A 15,980-nucleotide genomic window follows, 5' to 3' on the forward strand; every position below is an offset into this window, starting at 1 on the left:
TTATGTATTTATTTTTGGACTCAGGGTTTTACTGTAGCTCTGCTTGCCTGGAAATCTTTATGTAGACCAGGTTGGACTTGAACTCACAGAGATCTACCTGTATCTCCTGAGTGCTGGTATTAAAGGTGTACATCACCACTTCTGGCTGAAATATAAAATAAATCTTAAAAAAGAGAGAGAATCTAGTGCTAAGGAATTGTATTTAAAAAACTATATTTTATCATTTGATTGCTGATATGAGGACCCTCCTCTGTAACTGATATTTATCTAAACTGAACATTAGGGATGCATCTCACAACCTTATGTTTTGGTCTCTTGCTGCTATAGAAATTATATTACCTTTACCTTTGTTTTAGCTACTGTCTCAACGGTGACACTTTTCATGTGTTTTAAAGATTTAAATGACTTTGGGGAAAAAATGTCCCTCTTAAATTTTATTTACTAGATATTTTCCACCTGCCACCTTGTAGAGAATTTGGGGAACAAAAAAAATGTCAAGGGCTGGTGAGGTCTCAGAAGACAAAGGCAAGTGCCACCAAACCTTAGTTCATTTCTGGGACCCGTGTTATCCTCTGCCCTTCATGTGCAGAAGGTCCCAATCCCCAAAAATCTGACTCAAAAGTAACTGTCAAAGAGGAATGGACCCTCATGATGCCCACGTGGGCACTTTGTTGTAATCCTCTTAGGGTTTTATTTTTTCTAATTGTGCAGTTCACTTTCTAACTACTTACAGAGCATCCGGAGAATGTATTCACTAAAAGGAAGAAGTGAATTTTATATTTTGATTTATTGTTACTGTTTTCTCTGCAGGTGAATTTCCTATTATTAGTCCAGGTCGGATATATGAATACACAAGCTGCACCACGTTTTCTACAACGTCAGGCTATATGGAAGGGTATTACACCTTCCATTTCCTGTACTTTAAGGACAAGGTCTTTAACGTTGCCATCCCCCGATTCCACATGGCGTGTCCAACATTCAGGGTGTCTATAGCTCGATTGGTAAGTTAAATTTTTTTCGTAGTGCTGGATATTGACTTTGTAGAATTATTTTAAGACCATCTTTGTTTAGGTAGATAAGTAGTTTATAATGATGTCCCCCTCCAAAAAAAGTAAACATTTTGAGGAAATACCTTAGGGTTGTATTATTATATGAAGGGAGATGAACAATACGTTTATTTTAGTCCCTCTCACTATTACCCATTTGACAGATAAAACTTCCTTTCCATTGTTCCCAACAAATAGCTATGTGGCCTGAATGTATTAGAAGATGTGAAGGATCAATCAGACCACTTTATATTAACTTTTGTCATTACAAGTTGGAAAACAATTTCCTACAGTTATTTTTGCTAAAACTCCCAATTTAGTAAAATAAACAAGTATCCTGTAGATATTTTAATAGAGGATTTATTGGGTAGGAATATACTTTTAGCAGTCTTCTGTGATTGTTTTTCAAGTCACCATTTTACAAATCTCATTTTTAAGGTTGCTTTGTGATAGGTACAACAGTAGCCCTAATTTGTGGGCTGTAAAATGATTGCAGTGTGTGAAGGATTATGGTTACATTTGAGAATAATATATTCAGAATGCACCTGAGTTATGGACATTGAATGCTTAGAAGATGCCCTCTCAGCTCCCAGAATGGGTCGGTTTGAGGTAATTCTAGAAAAGTGGACAAGCCACTAATCTTCCTGGAAGAGGACCATTCTCATCTCTGGTGTGAGAGATAAGAATGACGCTGAACCATTGTGCACTGTGTGCAGTGTGGTGAACAGGGCCTGTACTAGTCCAGGTTTGTGAGTAACCTTGTTCTCAGCATGGAGAACTTGCTACTCTCTGGAATAGACTTCCATTTTCTTTCTCAGGTGAAGGGGATGAGAGGAGGGAGAGTGTATCATTATGTAGCCCAGACTGGCCTCAAACTCACTGTTTTCTTGCCTCAGCCTCCCAAGTGCTAGATGTGTGCACCATGCCTACACCAGACCAGACTTCCATTCTTGGCCTACATCAGACCAGACTTCCATTCTTGGTTAGCCCAGAACCTATGTGAGCGTGGTGGCACCATCCTGTCCTTAAATGGTTGATATTCATCAGTGAAGCTGTCTGGAACTGGAGTTTGCTTTATGGGGAAACTTTAAAATATGGACTTAATTTCTTTAATACGTATATTTTCTATTACTTCTTTTTTCAGTTTTGGTAATTTGTGCCTTTCACAAAATTTGTTTATTTCATCTAAATGTTGACTTTATTAGCATAAAGTTATTCACAATATTCTGTTGATATCCTTTTAATGGCTACAAGAGCTGTAGTCAGATAACCCTTTATTCTTAATATTGGTGATTTATATCTTTTTTTAGCCACATTTCTATTGATTATTCAAAAGGAACAACATTTAGTTTTGATGGATTTTCTGTAGTTTTTCTATTTCAGCGTTTGCTGTACTTGGCTTTCTCGTCTACTTACCTTGGGTTAATTCACTTTCCTTGTAGCTTTTAAAGGTAGAAGTGTAAATTACTGATTATAGACTTTTCCTGTTTCTAAGCTCTGTTTTAGCTGTATTGTACAAATTTTGATATGTTGTTTTGGTTACTATTTAGTTCAACATACTCAAGTTTTCCCTTGTAACTGACTTAAGACTACATAGAAATATGTTAATTTTCAAGTGTTTGGAAGATTTTAGTTATCTTTTGCTTATTGATTTCTAATATTATTGTGGTTAGAGAACTTACTTTGTATTGCTAATATTTTTTAATGTTTTATGACCACAAATTATGTGAAGAATTTCTATTTCTTGGTAAATGATCTTTGTGTCTTTGAAACGAATGTATACTCTACCGCGTGAGAATTTAGTCTATAAATGGCGGGCCAAGCTGACTGACTGTTTGACTGAGTGTTTGCCAAGTCATCTGTATATTATTGCTCTTTTTTAAAAAACTTTTGTTACTTCAGCCACTGAAGAGATTATTGTTGAAATCTTTAGTTAATGGCTATGTCCACTGCTTACTTTATTCTCGTGAGATTTGCCTCATGGATTTTGAAGTTATATAATCGCGTGCCAGTGCTTAGGATTGTTGTCTGTTTATGGAAGTAGTTCTTTGATTCTTACTCATCTCTAATAACATTCCTTGTCCTAAGTTAAGAGCACTGAGGTATGCATGGGCAGGCACTTGAGCTGGGTCAGCTTGATCCTTTTGCTGCTTGTCTTTAATATTTGTTTCAGTGGATGTAAAGTATGGGTTTTACTTAAAGACAGTGGTTCTCAAGCCTTTGGATCTCATCACCTCCTTATATGTATAAAAAACCATTGATGCCTAAGAACCTGTTTACATGGTCATGTCAGTATTTACCATATTAGAAATTAAAACAGGACATTTATAATAGTATCAGTTCCTTTAAAAATTACAATAAATAAACCCTTTACATGTTCAACCCTCTCAACTGTATTTATTTAAAGCTTTAGTTTCTGCTCAGCTACAAGAAAAAGTAGTTGACCTGTTTTACAGAAAGTGTTTTCCTCAAAAATGGAGAGTCATTAGAAAATATGAGAATTGTGACTTAATGAACATAAAAAAAGACAGTAGGGTTGAATTTATTGACCTTTCTTATTTCTGTTATCTTCCTTGATATGGAAGTTGAATTGTGTTTTACATTTTTTTGTCCTCCACCAGTCTGATTAATTGCTAGGCTTTATAATTTCCTCTCCTTTATACTTGCCACTGTAAATATCCTGCTTGTTTAGTGATGTCCCTGTGTAGGGTGTATGTGGTGCTTGCTCAAGGGCACTAGGAACACTCTGGATGCGTCTTCGTGCCATTCTTCTCTGATCTGCTGTTTGACAGGACACTATCATCTATTTCTCTCTCTAACCCTCTAACCACAGCTGATTCCTTTAATAGTTCTTGTTTTCTTCATTAAAATAATAATCATACTACCTAATAGTCATGTTTTAGGATTTCCGAAGCCTTCCCCATTCCCCCTTTTGTACCTCCTGCAAAATTTTGAAGTCATCATTCCTTAGATTTTAAAAAATAGTCTAAAGTTAAAAATAATGAAATAACATAAAAGTCACATTTGTGTATATTTTCTGATTGTTACTGTTGTGTTATAATAAATCCTAAATGACACAATTCTTTTCTCCTACATTTTCATTTGTTCTCTCAACAAGTGTCTGAATACTGTAGCAAACAGTATAATCAAAACCCCTACCTTGGATTATATATTCTACTTGGAAGAAAAAACTAATATCTGCTCTTGGGTCAAGCAACAAATATAGTAGAGAAAAAGTGGGGGCTATAGGGAGTACCCTGTTAGGCTCTGTTCTAAAGATGTGTCAGGAAATTCTTGGTAATATCTACATAGAAATATAGAAGGAATGAAGTAAGCCAAGTGGATTTGTGGAATAATATTCAGGCAAAGAAGTACTTGGTATGAGGATTCTTAGGCAACTGTGGGCTTAGTGTGTTTGATCCAAGGAGGCTTGAATGCAGAGAACAATGGGAGAGCAGTTATAAATGAGGTCAGAATAGCCACTCTCAGGACATGAGAGCCTGGCTTAATAAAGAGGGGCCAGAGTAGTGCTAATGATATTAATGTAGTAAAAGCCATGGCGGCAGGATTTTTGCTGACATCATGTACTAAATTTCTCAGTACTCAGATGACCAGCTGAATCCTGGCTGTTCGGCTCTTCATTGAGTGTTCAGATGTGTGTAAGAGAAGATTGGCAGCCAAGTTAAAGCCACAACTTGACTGGGGATGCCTGCTTAAGCAGAATGGCATTCCAAGAGACAGCATGACACTGAATGCTCCCCCTGACTCCTGTCCTAGAGTCTCCCTTTTCTTACAGTGTTGAATAGTCTTAGGAATGCACCTCTCTTGGGAGTCAGCAAAGTGACACTGGGCTGAAGCTGAGTTTGAAAGGGCAGTAGGCCTTTAGCTTAGTTCTCCCGGAACATGTGCCTTTGGTATCCTGAGACCTAGTGTGAGAAGTCCAGTTCCCATGAAGCAGCCATAGAAGTCATGTGGAGATCCAACTTTAAGGTGGAAGGAAGTGCCCACTCCAGGCTCCAGATACGTGGTTCATCCCCGTCCAGGTCCAGACATGGGAGTGAAGAAGCCCTCGAGGTGAAGCTTGGCTCCGTCACCATTCAGCTGTAGCATCATGAGAGACTGGAAGCCACAAGTATTCCAGTGAGTGCTTCCCAGATATCCAACCACAGGAACCAAGAGAAGATAATTGACTTGTTATAAGCAACTGAAAAAATAAATATTTCTTTTTCCAAAGTAAAGGCTACTGATGTTTAAATTAAGATGATGTGTCTTTGGAACACAATAAAAAAATCTTTTATGAACTGTGCATAAAAATTACTATTAGAGATAATATCTGATTAATATTTTCACATCTGTGTGTTCATAAGTAGACAGACTTATAAAGAATTAATAAATCATATTACTATAAGTTCATTAAAACTTTATTGTGGGTTACTAGTATGCCAACCTCTGTGTGTAAATTACCAACTACTATGTGAAGAACAACCACTGTCGTAGTGAAACATGTTTACCATTAAAACCATAGTGAACACTAACATGATACATCTTACATTGTGAGATTGTCCTGTTTAGGTTTGTGAAAACTTGTGCCTAGCATGTCTAGTTACTTGTGGTCTAGGCCATAGAATTATTATAAGAACTGATGACATTTTTCTCATCAGAAGATCTTCTCTTTTAAGGAAATGGGTCCTGATGAATATGAAGAGATGGAGGAGGAAGCGGAGGAGGAAGAAGAAGAAGAAAATGATGACTCGGTAGACATGGACGAATCAGATGAATCAGATGAGGATGAGAATGAGTCAGATGAGGGTGAAGGGGAGGAGAGACGGAGGAGGGTCTTTGATGTTCCCATTCGCAGACGCCGCTGCTCTCGTCTGTTTTAGCTGCTGCCGAGGGAAGCTCTGGGATGACGCAATTCTGTTAAATAGATTTGTCAATAATGTAAATAATTGTACTCAGCATATAGCAGGAAACTAGCATGAAATGTTGTTCCAGACCTAGGCTCTACATGACACTTCATTAGGAGTTAGATCGCTTTGCTTTGTTTTGTGGTTGTAGGTAGAGGAAGAAATGGGAATTGTTTGTTTTCTCTTTCAGGAGTCAATGGGACAGCAGTTCTTTAGCTAAAGAACAGATGTTTCTTTGTTTAAAAATATTTTCTACTTAAAAACAATACACAGAGGTGAAGGGAAAATTGTTTTGGATGAGGATTTTATATGTAGCAAAATACCCATACAAGGGTAGAAAGAGACTGTATGACTGGCTGTGCAAAGACCCCCTTTAGTTGTTTAGAAACTAACAAACTTTGTAATTAGCTTAACCCACTTCATGGTTGTTGATATTTTATACACACGGGGCACTAGATGACTAACTTGAATGGGAATAGTTTGCCCTTTCTTAGACAATCTGTCCTCGAATTAGTTTTTGTCACACAGATCTGAGTTGCAAATTTTCATCATTACTTTTAATTTAAAATCTTCAACATAACTTTGGACTTTAAAAGTTACATTTCTCACACTATGACCTTTCTCACATTATTTACAGATTTATCATTTTAAATGTAGTTTGTAAAAGTACGTAGAGTGTTGTTAAAAAATCCTTCACAATGTCTCATGTAGTCTAAATTTGTAAATATGCTTTCTGTTTTGTTTCTTTATACATTTATCTAACTTTGTGGTAAGTGATCTGAATTTTATGTTAGGGTTAGGATATTTTCGTGAAATATGGATTTTTTTTTTTGTAATTATATACTTGAGAGTTTGGAATGAAATCCTTCTAGTGTCAAAAACTCCTATTTTAAAACAATTTTGTGTAAGTGCCTATTTCCCATAGACTAGGAGTGAACTTTTTTTCTGAAGCTAGAAGATGGCAGGGGTACTTGCTGGCCTTCAGCCTGAGGATAGCAGGGCCACTCAGAGTGGACTGCTGACTTGGATTCTGTTCTCTTTTGTTCTCCATCAATATTCTGCTAAAACAGTTCAGTCATGGAGAAAATTTAGGAAGAGCGCGCCATATGCAATGCTAAGTGCCTGCTCTCGGGGACCGTGAGCAAACTTGCCCCTTTATGAAGACAGATCAGAAGGTTCCAAGTCATTTTCCTTCTTACTTTTCATAAAAGAGAACCACCACATGGTATTTCAGCAACAGAAGCCAGCAGCAGCCTCACCTCATCTTCTGTATACCACATCTGTTGAATGTATCATTTTTCTCTTGTTCTTGATTAAATTTCATGTTGTTTTGTTTGTTATGGCCCCAAAGCATAAAATGTCTACTGCTAAAGTTGACAGTAAGTTGTCATCAAGTGATTGACCCAGAAATGAAATTAAAATTAAGGACTTTGAAGCGGGAGAGTCAGTGATGGCTACTGCTTATTAAGTCAGCTGCTCCACTGTAGCTACACCCTCAAGGGACAGGAACAGATGGGACATAAGTTGTTGAAGGCAATACGAATATTTCAAGAAAGGTCAGTATCAGCTCTGGAGACCCTTGTAATCACCTGACTTGAAAGAAATGTGTCTTCAACATCATGATGACCACTGCTAAAGCAGGATTTGCCTACCCCGTTGGAAGACAAGACTGGACCTGCCGGAGATCCTGTGTTGGTCTAAGATAATGGGGATCGTTAGTTTGAAAGGAAGTGGTAAACCTGCAAACCTGTGGGTAAAGGCAGCTAACTTTTAAAAGCTTGAAAAGTGGGTGTGGAGGGTGGTGACTTGCCAGAGCAGGTCCTCCTCTATTCCATCTAGGTTTGTATAAAATACATTCATTCTGTGGTGGTTGCACAGTGATAAGATCACCTGGCAACACAGTCACTAATGATTCATTTCTTAAACTATATTCCCACGGTTAAGTGAGAGCATGACTATTATCAGACTGCTAAATACTATTCCGGCTACCCTTTTAAAAATAGTCAACTGTTTTAATTTAGGCTGCTATAACAAAATACCTTTAGTTATACAGTAGAAAATATAGCCAGTTCATGGTGGCACATACCTGTAATCCCAATTTGAGAGTCAGACTGAAGCAGAAGGATTACAGTGAGTTTGTGACCAGCCTACAGAGTAAAATCCTGCCTTAATAAAAATGTAGCTATACACATGAAGAAGTCATTAACAACAATCAACCTGATGTCCTACATAAAGATGCTTCGTGGATCATCAGTGTAGAGCATGGGAAGGGGACAGGATGCGGACGACACACATTCAGACCCTTGTATCAACACACTTTAAAAGGACTTTCCCAATAGAGCAGTAGTTAAGAGACCATGACAAGACTGGCTCCACACTTCCTGTCATTCCTTATATCCCTTTTTCTAGTACTGATGGTGGCCCAACTGTGCCTGAGCCCAGTCTAATGTTTGTCCAGTACTTCAAGATTGCTTAGCCTCCCTTCAAAATTTGCCTTTTGGTATATTCAACAGACTTCATTTTATTTTCCGGGAGAGAGGACAATAACAGAACAAAGAAAATCTATCCAAGCCCAGCTTGATGGGCCAACAAACTCATCAGGATTAGCAACAGGAAAGTGGATGATTGACAGCTGCAACTGAGGAACAACATAGACGCCAGTGGGAGGACTCACAAGCATCTGGGGCTCCTGGGGAACTCAGGGCAGCGTGCGTCTGTTAGCAAGTTTGCACTGCTTATATAACCACTGGAAGAGGTGTTTGGTCATAAATTTCAGAGTCTTGAGTCTCCTGAGGAGTTTCATGAGTCTCCCTACTCCTTTCAGGAGGTTGTTTCCATGACTAGGAATTAGCTGTACAATAAACCTCCACAACAAGGTAAGGTATGGTTGGCTGATAAGCCTCTGTAAGCTACATTGCAAACATTCTTATTCATAAAAAATTTTAGTGTGTGTGGGTGTTTTTCCCTCTATATATCTGTCACCATTTGTGTGCCTAGTGTCCATGGAGGCCACAAGGTTTTATTGGATGCCCTGGGTTCAGAGAATTGAAACTGAATCATCTGGATCTGGAACTGAAGTTAGTGCTATTAACTACTGAGCCATTCCTCTAGCCGCTCAATACATGGAATTTAACTATTGATATCAGTGTTGCCCTAACTAGACTCTAGTGGGACAAAGTTCACTTCTGGCTCACAGGCCTCCCGAGAACACATACTTCCACGTATTTGAACCTTGGGAGGAGACATACCTAAGTAAACAGCTTAAATGGTTTGGTTCTTAATGAAAACTCTGAGGTAACTAGTCAGAACTGACTTGGCATGATGTCATCAATGTTCCAGATCCAGATGTGTTCCAGATTTCTTTTTCCACTTTTAACACAAAAACCTTTGTTATATATTTAAAAAACTCATGTAGCCCAGACTGGCCCTAAACTTCGGATCTTACTTCTGTCTTGCACGTGCTGAGATTACCTTTTATGGTACACACCTGGCTAAACTTTATTCCTAAAAGTCACTTTACAATTGCAAATTGGCAACCCACCCTTTGTATCCAAGAAAGAATGATAAAAACTAAATATGCTAAGGAAGTAGATAAACTGAGTCTTTAACAGTAATGTGAAAAAGGGGCCTCAAATGCAAATCTAGGGTGTAGCAATAGGAGCAGAATGAATTGTGGGTGGAGTTGCAGTGCCTAAAAGGTAAGTAGGCCTGGCTTGTTAGTAGATATGAGGGAGTAGAAGAAAAAGTTGATTCCCCAGTTTCTGGCTTTATGAAAACTCAAATGGCAGGAGAGCTGTCATTGGACATGAGGTTTGTACACTCCTGAGTTAAGGGACACAAGATGCCCAGAAATAGGCTAGATGTGAGTACGAAGGTGTGGTTGTATGTACAAGGGAGTATATGTAAAGTCTAAGTCTTAGTTAGGGATACAATGCTGTGATGAAACAGCATGACCTAAAACAGGCTGGGGGAGGAAAGAGGTTATTTTCATTTGGCTTACACTTCCATATCATTTTCATTTGGCTTACAATTCCATATCATTACCATTCCATTCCAAATCAGGACAGGAACTCAAAACAGGGCAGGAACCTGGAGGCAGGACCTGATGCAGAGGCCATGGAGAGGTGCCACCTACTGGCTTGCTCTCCTACTCCACCAGCTTGTTCAGACTACTGTCTTACAGAGCTCAGGACTACCAGCCCAGGGATGATCCCACCCAAAATGGGCTGGGCCTTCCCACATCAGTCACTGGCTAAGACAATTCTCTACAAATTTGCCTGCAGCCCAGTCTTATGGAGGCATTTTTCTCAATTGGGATTCCCTCCTCTCAGATGATTCTACCCTGTGTTGTTAACATAAAATTAGCCAGCACACCAGAGAACACTCAGTTGTTAGGGGGTAAGGGAAAAGACTCTCAAAAAGAAGTGAAGAAATTGGTAGCAAAATACGTAGGATTTTGGAATTTATGAGCATTGAGTTCTATAAAGAGAGACTAGATCATAGGAAATAACACAAGACAATGTATACAAAATGATGAAAGGGCCACTAAACCATCAGTTGTATTTACAACCAGGCCATAAATGCATGGGGCAAACCCACCAAGCATTCTCTGGGGGCAGTATGTATCCTGCAATGGTAGGGGTTACAGTGCAGTTGCAGAGGTGGTAATAGGCTGAGGGTATGTTATTTCCAATGCAGAGTCCCTGTCCCATTGTTGATTTTAGGGTCAGCTTACCTCTATCTGGTTGCTGCCATCTACATCTATATATAGTCTGTGAATAGTCTCCAGGGAGAGCTAGTCCTTCACAGCAGTGGGGCTGAGCATTTAAGCATAACCAACAACCCTGTGCTCAGTCCAGGTGAGAGGAGTTAAGAACCTGGGAAGTGGCTTCTAATAATCGCAGGGGTCCTGGCTCTGGTGATGAAGTGGGCACTGCAGGAACGGTTTTAGGAAGCACTTGGTTAGATGAAGTGAGACTTTGTTGGGGTGAAAGGGTTGTGGGTCCTGATGAGGGAGCGATGGGAGGCAGACATTGATGGGGTGGTTGGCTTGGTCTTGCTAATACCCTTTTGGGACCTGAGGGGACCATGGGTCTCACAAAGCTACGATGGAGCAGTTGGACAGTAAATAGGAGTCCTGGATCATAGCCAGCTATGTAAGTCTTAGTCCCATGTCTTACCTGCAGTCCAATCAGCCTTCTGGCTAGCTGCTGTGAGTTTTATGAAAAGGTAGTTGCTTGGGGGTACCCAGAGAGTAAAGGGGGCTCAAAACAAGATCTGCAAGTCTCTCTCCTAGGAGGCTCGGTGTCCTTTCTCATGCAGGACCCGGCTCCAAGTGTCTGTGTATCCCCAAACCAGGTCATAGCGGTGAGGTCATCTTCGGCGGGAAGTTTCTGGCTTCTCCTCCCAGTAGATTCCCATCCCCATGTTGCACAGAAAAAGGACTCTGGACCTCTGCATTTGGTTCACTGGCTCCCATCCCGAGTACCCTGGGCAGACATAAAGGGCCTGAGACTGTGTTCCTTTTGACCCTGGGTGAGTTGCAACGGTAACCAGGAAAGGGCCATTGATCTGAGAGGTCCCACCCTCATCCACTAGGTCGCAAAGGTCTACATGAAGGTCATGGATCCAGGTGCCTGGGGAGCCAAGTGGGAGGAAGTGTTGGCAATCTTATCCATTGCAGCATTAACTAGCTGCCAGGTTAGATTTAGGGCATAGCGGCTGGTGCAGCAAAGCATAAGCAGCAAGCCAGCAGGATCAGGCTGGAGTCCCAGGGTCAGTGGATAGACAGGGTGTGGGGGGACCTTCCATTGCTCTTGTGGCCACTCATCTGGAAGTCTCCTCCAATGGAACCTCAGCTGCTGGGTCATCTCCCTCCTGGGAGGCTTCATGTGGGAGTGGTGTATCCACGTCCGGATCCCCTCTGTAGGTGTGGTCAGGATTATGGTGTGAGCTCCTTTCCAGCGAGGATCCAGAGTCTTGTGCTTATGTCTCTTAATCCAGACTTCATCACCTGCTTGAAAGCAACGGGTAGAGCAGACTCATAAGCCTGGCAGACGGCAGGCCAGAGTCACTTCTGGACCCCATGGAGGGCATCCAAGGTTCTTAAAAACTTATGTTGGTCATATTCAGCTAAGATATCAGACTGGAGGTTAGTGAGCGTGGGAGGAGGCCTCCCATTTAGGATCTCAAAGGGATGCGACCTAAAGTACAGCAGGTGTTCCTAGCCTTTTACAAGGCGGAAGATAGGAGTCAGTTTCAAGGCTTAATTTGGTCAAGACCTCCTTTAGGGTCCAATTCATCCATCCTCTCTACTTGCCTTGAATTCTGGGGTCTGAATGCACAATGTAATTTCCAATTGGTTCTGAGAACCCGTGCTAGAGATTGAGTTACCTGAGAGATGAATGCTGGCCCATTGTCAGACCCAAGCAGGATAGGCAAACCGTACCTGGATATGTTGTCTTCCAGAAGCTTCTTCGACACATTGGCAGTCTCCTTTGTAGGATAAGCTTCTACCCATCCTGAAAAGTTATCTATAAAAGCTAGCAAATACTTATATTCATGTGTTCCTGGTTTTATTTCTGTATAATTTATTTCCCAATTAGCCCCTGGCCGTTGACTCCTGATTCTCCTTGATTGGGGCCTGAGGGGTTCACAGCCTGAGAGGTGGGACAGTGTGAGATTACCTGATCAAGTGTCCTAAGTCAAATATTTTGCACCTTGCCCCTCACAGCAATTCCTTTAGTTTCTGTGACCCAGATGTGAAGCTTAGTGAATCTGCTGGATGAGTTGCTTAGCAAACTCCTTAGGTAGGATGGTCAGCAACCATCGGTCTATTCTGTGAACTCCTTGGCATTTTGCCTGATGTCGTTTGTCTTCAGCAGTATATTCAGGATGTTGGCAGTGGAAGTGTGAGAGGTCTAGATACTAGCTAGCCTGTTCCCTCAGGCTATTTCTGTTGTCCCTTTCTGATGCCCAGGGTGATCAGTTATGGCCACTTTGAGAGAAAGCTGCAATGCCTCTAATAAGTATTTCTTTCTTATTTTTGATTAGTTTTTTTCCAGCAGTCAGTAATTCCCTCTCGGTATATGGACTCAAGTTCATAAGCTATAGCAAAGTTAGTTATGGCCCCTTTTGCCAGTTTTAAAGTCTGGGTTAGAGCTATTAGTGCAGCTTTCTGGGCTGAAGTGGCAAAGCACTTGCCCAAATAACAGAGTCCAACTCTATTACCTGCATACCTGATTCCATTCTGGATGAAGCTGTGTGAAGTAGATACATTCTGTATCTGGCCTGGGTATGTCAGTCAAGTCTGGCCTGATATTCTGCATGTGCTCCAGAACTATAGAGAATCATGCTGCATGTCTAAGGACAGGTCAGGTAGCAGGGTGGCTGGGTTTAGGACAGATGATGAGTTATAGCTTATGTGAGGGGGGATTCAAAAGGAGAGCCTGAAAGTGCACCAGTGGTGCTGGACAGTCACTGTTTGGGTGGATTCTTGAGGGTCCCCTCAATAGTATGGGAGGTGGTGACAAGTTCCTGCCCCATGGTTATTTTGTTAGCATCCTTGACTACCAGAGCAGTGGCAGCTATGATCCAGAGGCAGGCTAGCCATCCTTGGGCCATGGGGGTCCAGATTCTTAGATAAAAATGCTACAGGTCTTTTCCATGGTCCCAAAGTTTGGCTGAGCACCCCCTTTGCTGTCCCCTTTCTCTCATCCACATAGAGGTGGAAAGGCATGTGGATGTCTGGGAGGGCCAAGGCCAGCGCCTCCCGTGAGGCTTGTCCATCTTAGCGATACATTCTATTTTATCTTCTTGGCCCCAATAGCTTTTTATAATGGTTTGACTATCTCAGTGAACTCTGGCACTCTACCACCAGTAGATCCCAGAAATTTCCATACTTGCCTTTGGGTTGATGGAACGGGGATGCTAAGGATGGTTTACTTATCTAGGCATCCGATAGCATGCGTTGCCTCCTCCCCCCATTGACAGTGGCCTCAGCAGTTGTTTCAAAACAGAATGTTGTGTCCCTGTGTCCACCTGAAAGTCTATGGGCTTCCCCTCCATCTTTAGGGTTACCCAAGGCTCATGGAGCAGGGCTAGTTGAGCCTTGACACTCAGTCATCGAGTTCTTCCAATTCCAGAGCCTTTGATTCTTCTCAGGGCACTCATTCTTCCAATGGCCTTCTTCCTTGCAATAGGCACATTGGTCCCTCTATAATGGAGGACAGGTTTTTCCTTCAGTGGGCGTGGCTTTGCCTTGGCCCCTTCTGCTAGCTAGGTTTTTCAGCTCATGCTCATCAGGATGGCCACAGCTCCTTGCAGCGAGTAGCACTTTCGCTATTCCTCTGGTCTGTCGATCCTGAGGGGGGGGCGGAGGGAGAGGTTTCCTGGTAGTTGAAAACCTCCTCAGCTATGTCGACTAACTCACTCAATTGCTTACCCCAAAACTGTCCAGACACTGAAGCTTCCAAGGATGTCAAGGGTAGTTTGGCTAACAAAAGCCATGTTTATACCTGACTGCTGTGCTCTGGCTTCTGGGCCAAAAGTAGCATAGGTCCTACAGGCTTTAAAAAGTCCTTATAGATAGTCCTGGGGCTCTCATTCTTTCCCGGAATCACCTGGCTTACCTTAGACAAGTTTGTGGATCGTCAGGCCATCTCTTGGAGGCTGCCCCCATTTCCCCTTCACCCCCATCAGAATCTGGCGATAGACCCAGAGCCTCTTCTTACCTTCTGGAGTGTTAAAATCCCAGTTGGGTGGAGTCAAAGGAAAGGCTGCATCAATAGCAGTCTGGACTTGAGTGGGCAGCCCATTTGCTCCGGAATCAATCCAGGCGTCTCCCAGGATCCTCCCTCTCTCCTCTGTCGTGAAGAAGACCTGGAGCAGTTGCTGACTGTTGTCCCAGACTGGCAGGTGAGTCAGCATGATTGAATCTAGAAGACCTGTGAGAACTGATGATCTTTCTGAAAGGGGGGGGGGGGGGTTCTGCAACTTCTGGTTTTAGAGATCATTACTGGTAAATAGCACATGAACTGTCTCTCCTGAGCATCTGGGTCCCCATAGCCCTGAGGCGTAAGGCCATAGTAGAGTCGGCCCTCTGTCGGGCAGACTGTCGGGCAGTACTGGGTGGGCGGGCAAGTGTGAGGTGGACTCCAAGTGGAGTCAGGAGAGTCCGGGAGTCGGGGGCTGCTCCACCTTCTGACTGTGCTGGCTGGGCAGGGGCAGTGATGGCAGGGGCAGGAACCTAAGGAAGGGGACAGAGATCCTTCTCAGGAGCAGAAGAGGGGAGCAAGGCAGGGGGCCGAGGCTGATCTTCCTTTAGAGGAAGAAGGGCAGGGAGCATGGAGAGTGGTGACAAAAGAGGTCTCATCCAAACAGGGGGCGTGTGGACCAGGTGTTGCCATGTGGTGATAAGTGGGACTTGGTCCAGTGGCCCCTGGGCTCCAAAGCTACAGCATCCACCCTGTAGGTGATGCGGAGATGGAAAGTCCCCTCCTCAGGTCGTCCTACTTTATAGGTGGGCCATTTGTTCCTGCAAAAGATGGCGAGTTTGCGGGAACCACAGAGTCTTCTGAGACTAGGTGAAAATCCTTAAAATGGTTCAGGACCAAGCCCAGTGGGTGCTCTGTGCCAGTCCCATCCCAGAAAGCAAAGAAAAGTTTTCAGGAAAGGATAGAAGCACAAACAACACGAACATGGTTAGGGCGTCCTACCTGGGTGACTCCCCACGCTGCCTACATTTTTGGTCTAAAGTGTCTTATGTGCTGATTCTATAGCTCAGACTCTGCGATTATTGATAGGCTAGGGAAAGAGTGGATGTCCCAGCCTCCTTTGTCATTTAGGATGTGGCAGACTGCGAGCCAGGGGAAATGGACTGTTTTGGAGGATAGATACTACAGGGGAAAACCAAAACAATCAAAACCACCACCACAACCACCACCACCACCACCACCACCACCACCACCACCACAACAACAACAACAACCCCACCATGAAATGTTCCTGAGGACAGAAAGAATTAAAA

General features: G+C 42.4%; 1 protein-coding gene across 2 annotated transcripts in view; it reads left to right on the forward strand.

The window, feature by feature from the left end:
• The window catches only part of Fbxo3 (F-box protein 3), a 31,771-nt gene extending 24,441 nt beyond the window's left edge, over positions 1–7,330 (forward strand). The window contains exons 10-11 of one of the 2 annotated variants that reach the window (XM_052183112.1): positions 811–1,001; positions 5,726–7,330. In XM_052183112.1, coding sequence (XP_052039072.1) covers positions 811–1,001; positions 5,726–5,929 — 395 coding nt within the window. In that variant the 3' untranslated portion in view covers positions 5,930–7,330. Of the gene's footprint in view, positions 1–810; positions 1,002–1,942; positions 4,127–5,725 lie in introns of those variants that run through there. The other variant, XM_052183113.1, reaches the window with a different exon arrangement.
• The last annotated feature ends 8,650 nt before the right edge of the window (positions 7,331–15,980 follow it).

The sequence above is a fragment of the Apodemus sylvaticus genome, chromosome 5, assembly GCF_947179515.1.
Source record: "Apodemus sylvaticus chromosome 5, mApoSyl1.1, whole genome shotgun sequence".
NCBI lineage: Eukaryota > Metazoa > Chordata > Mammalia > Rodentia > Muridae > Apodemus > Apodemus sylvaticus.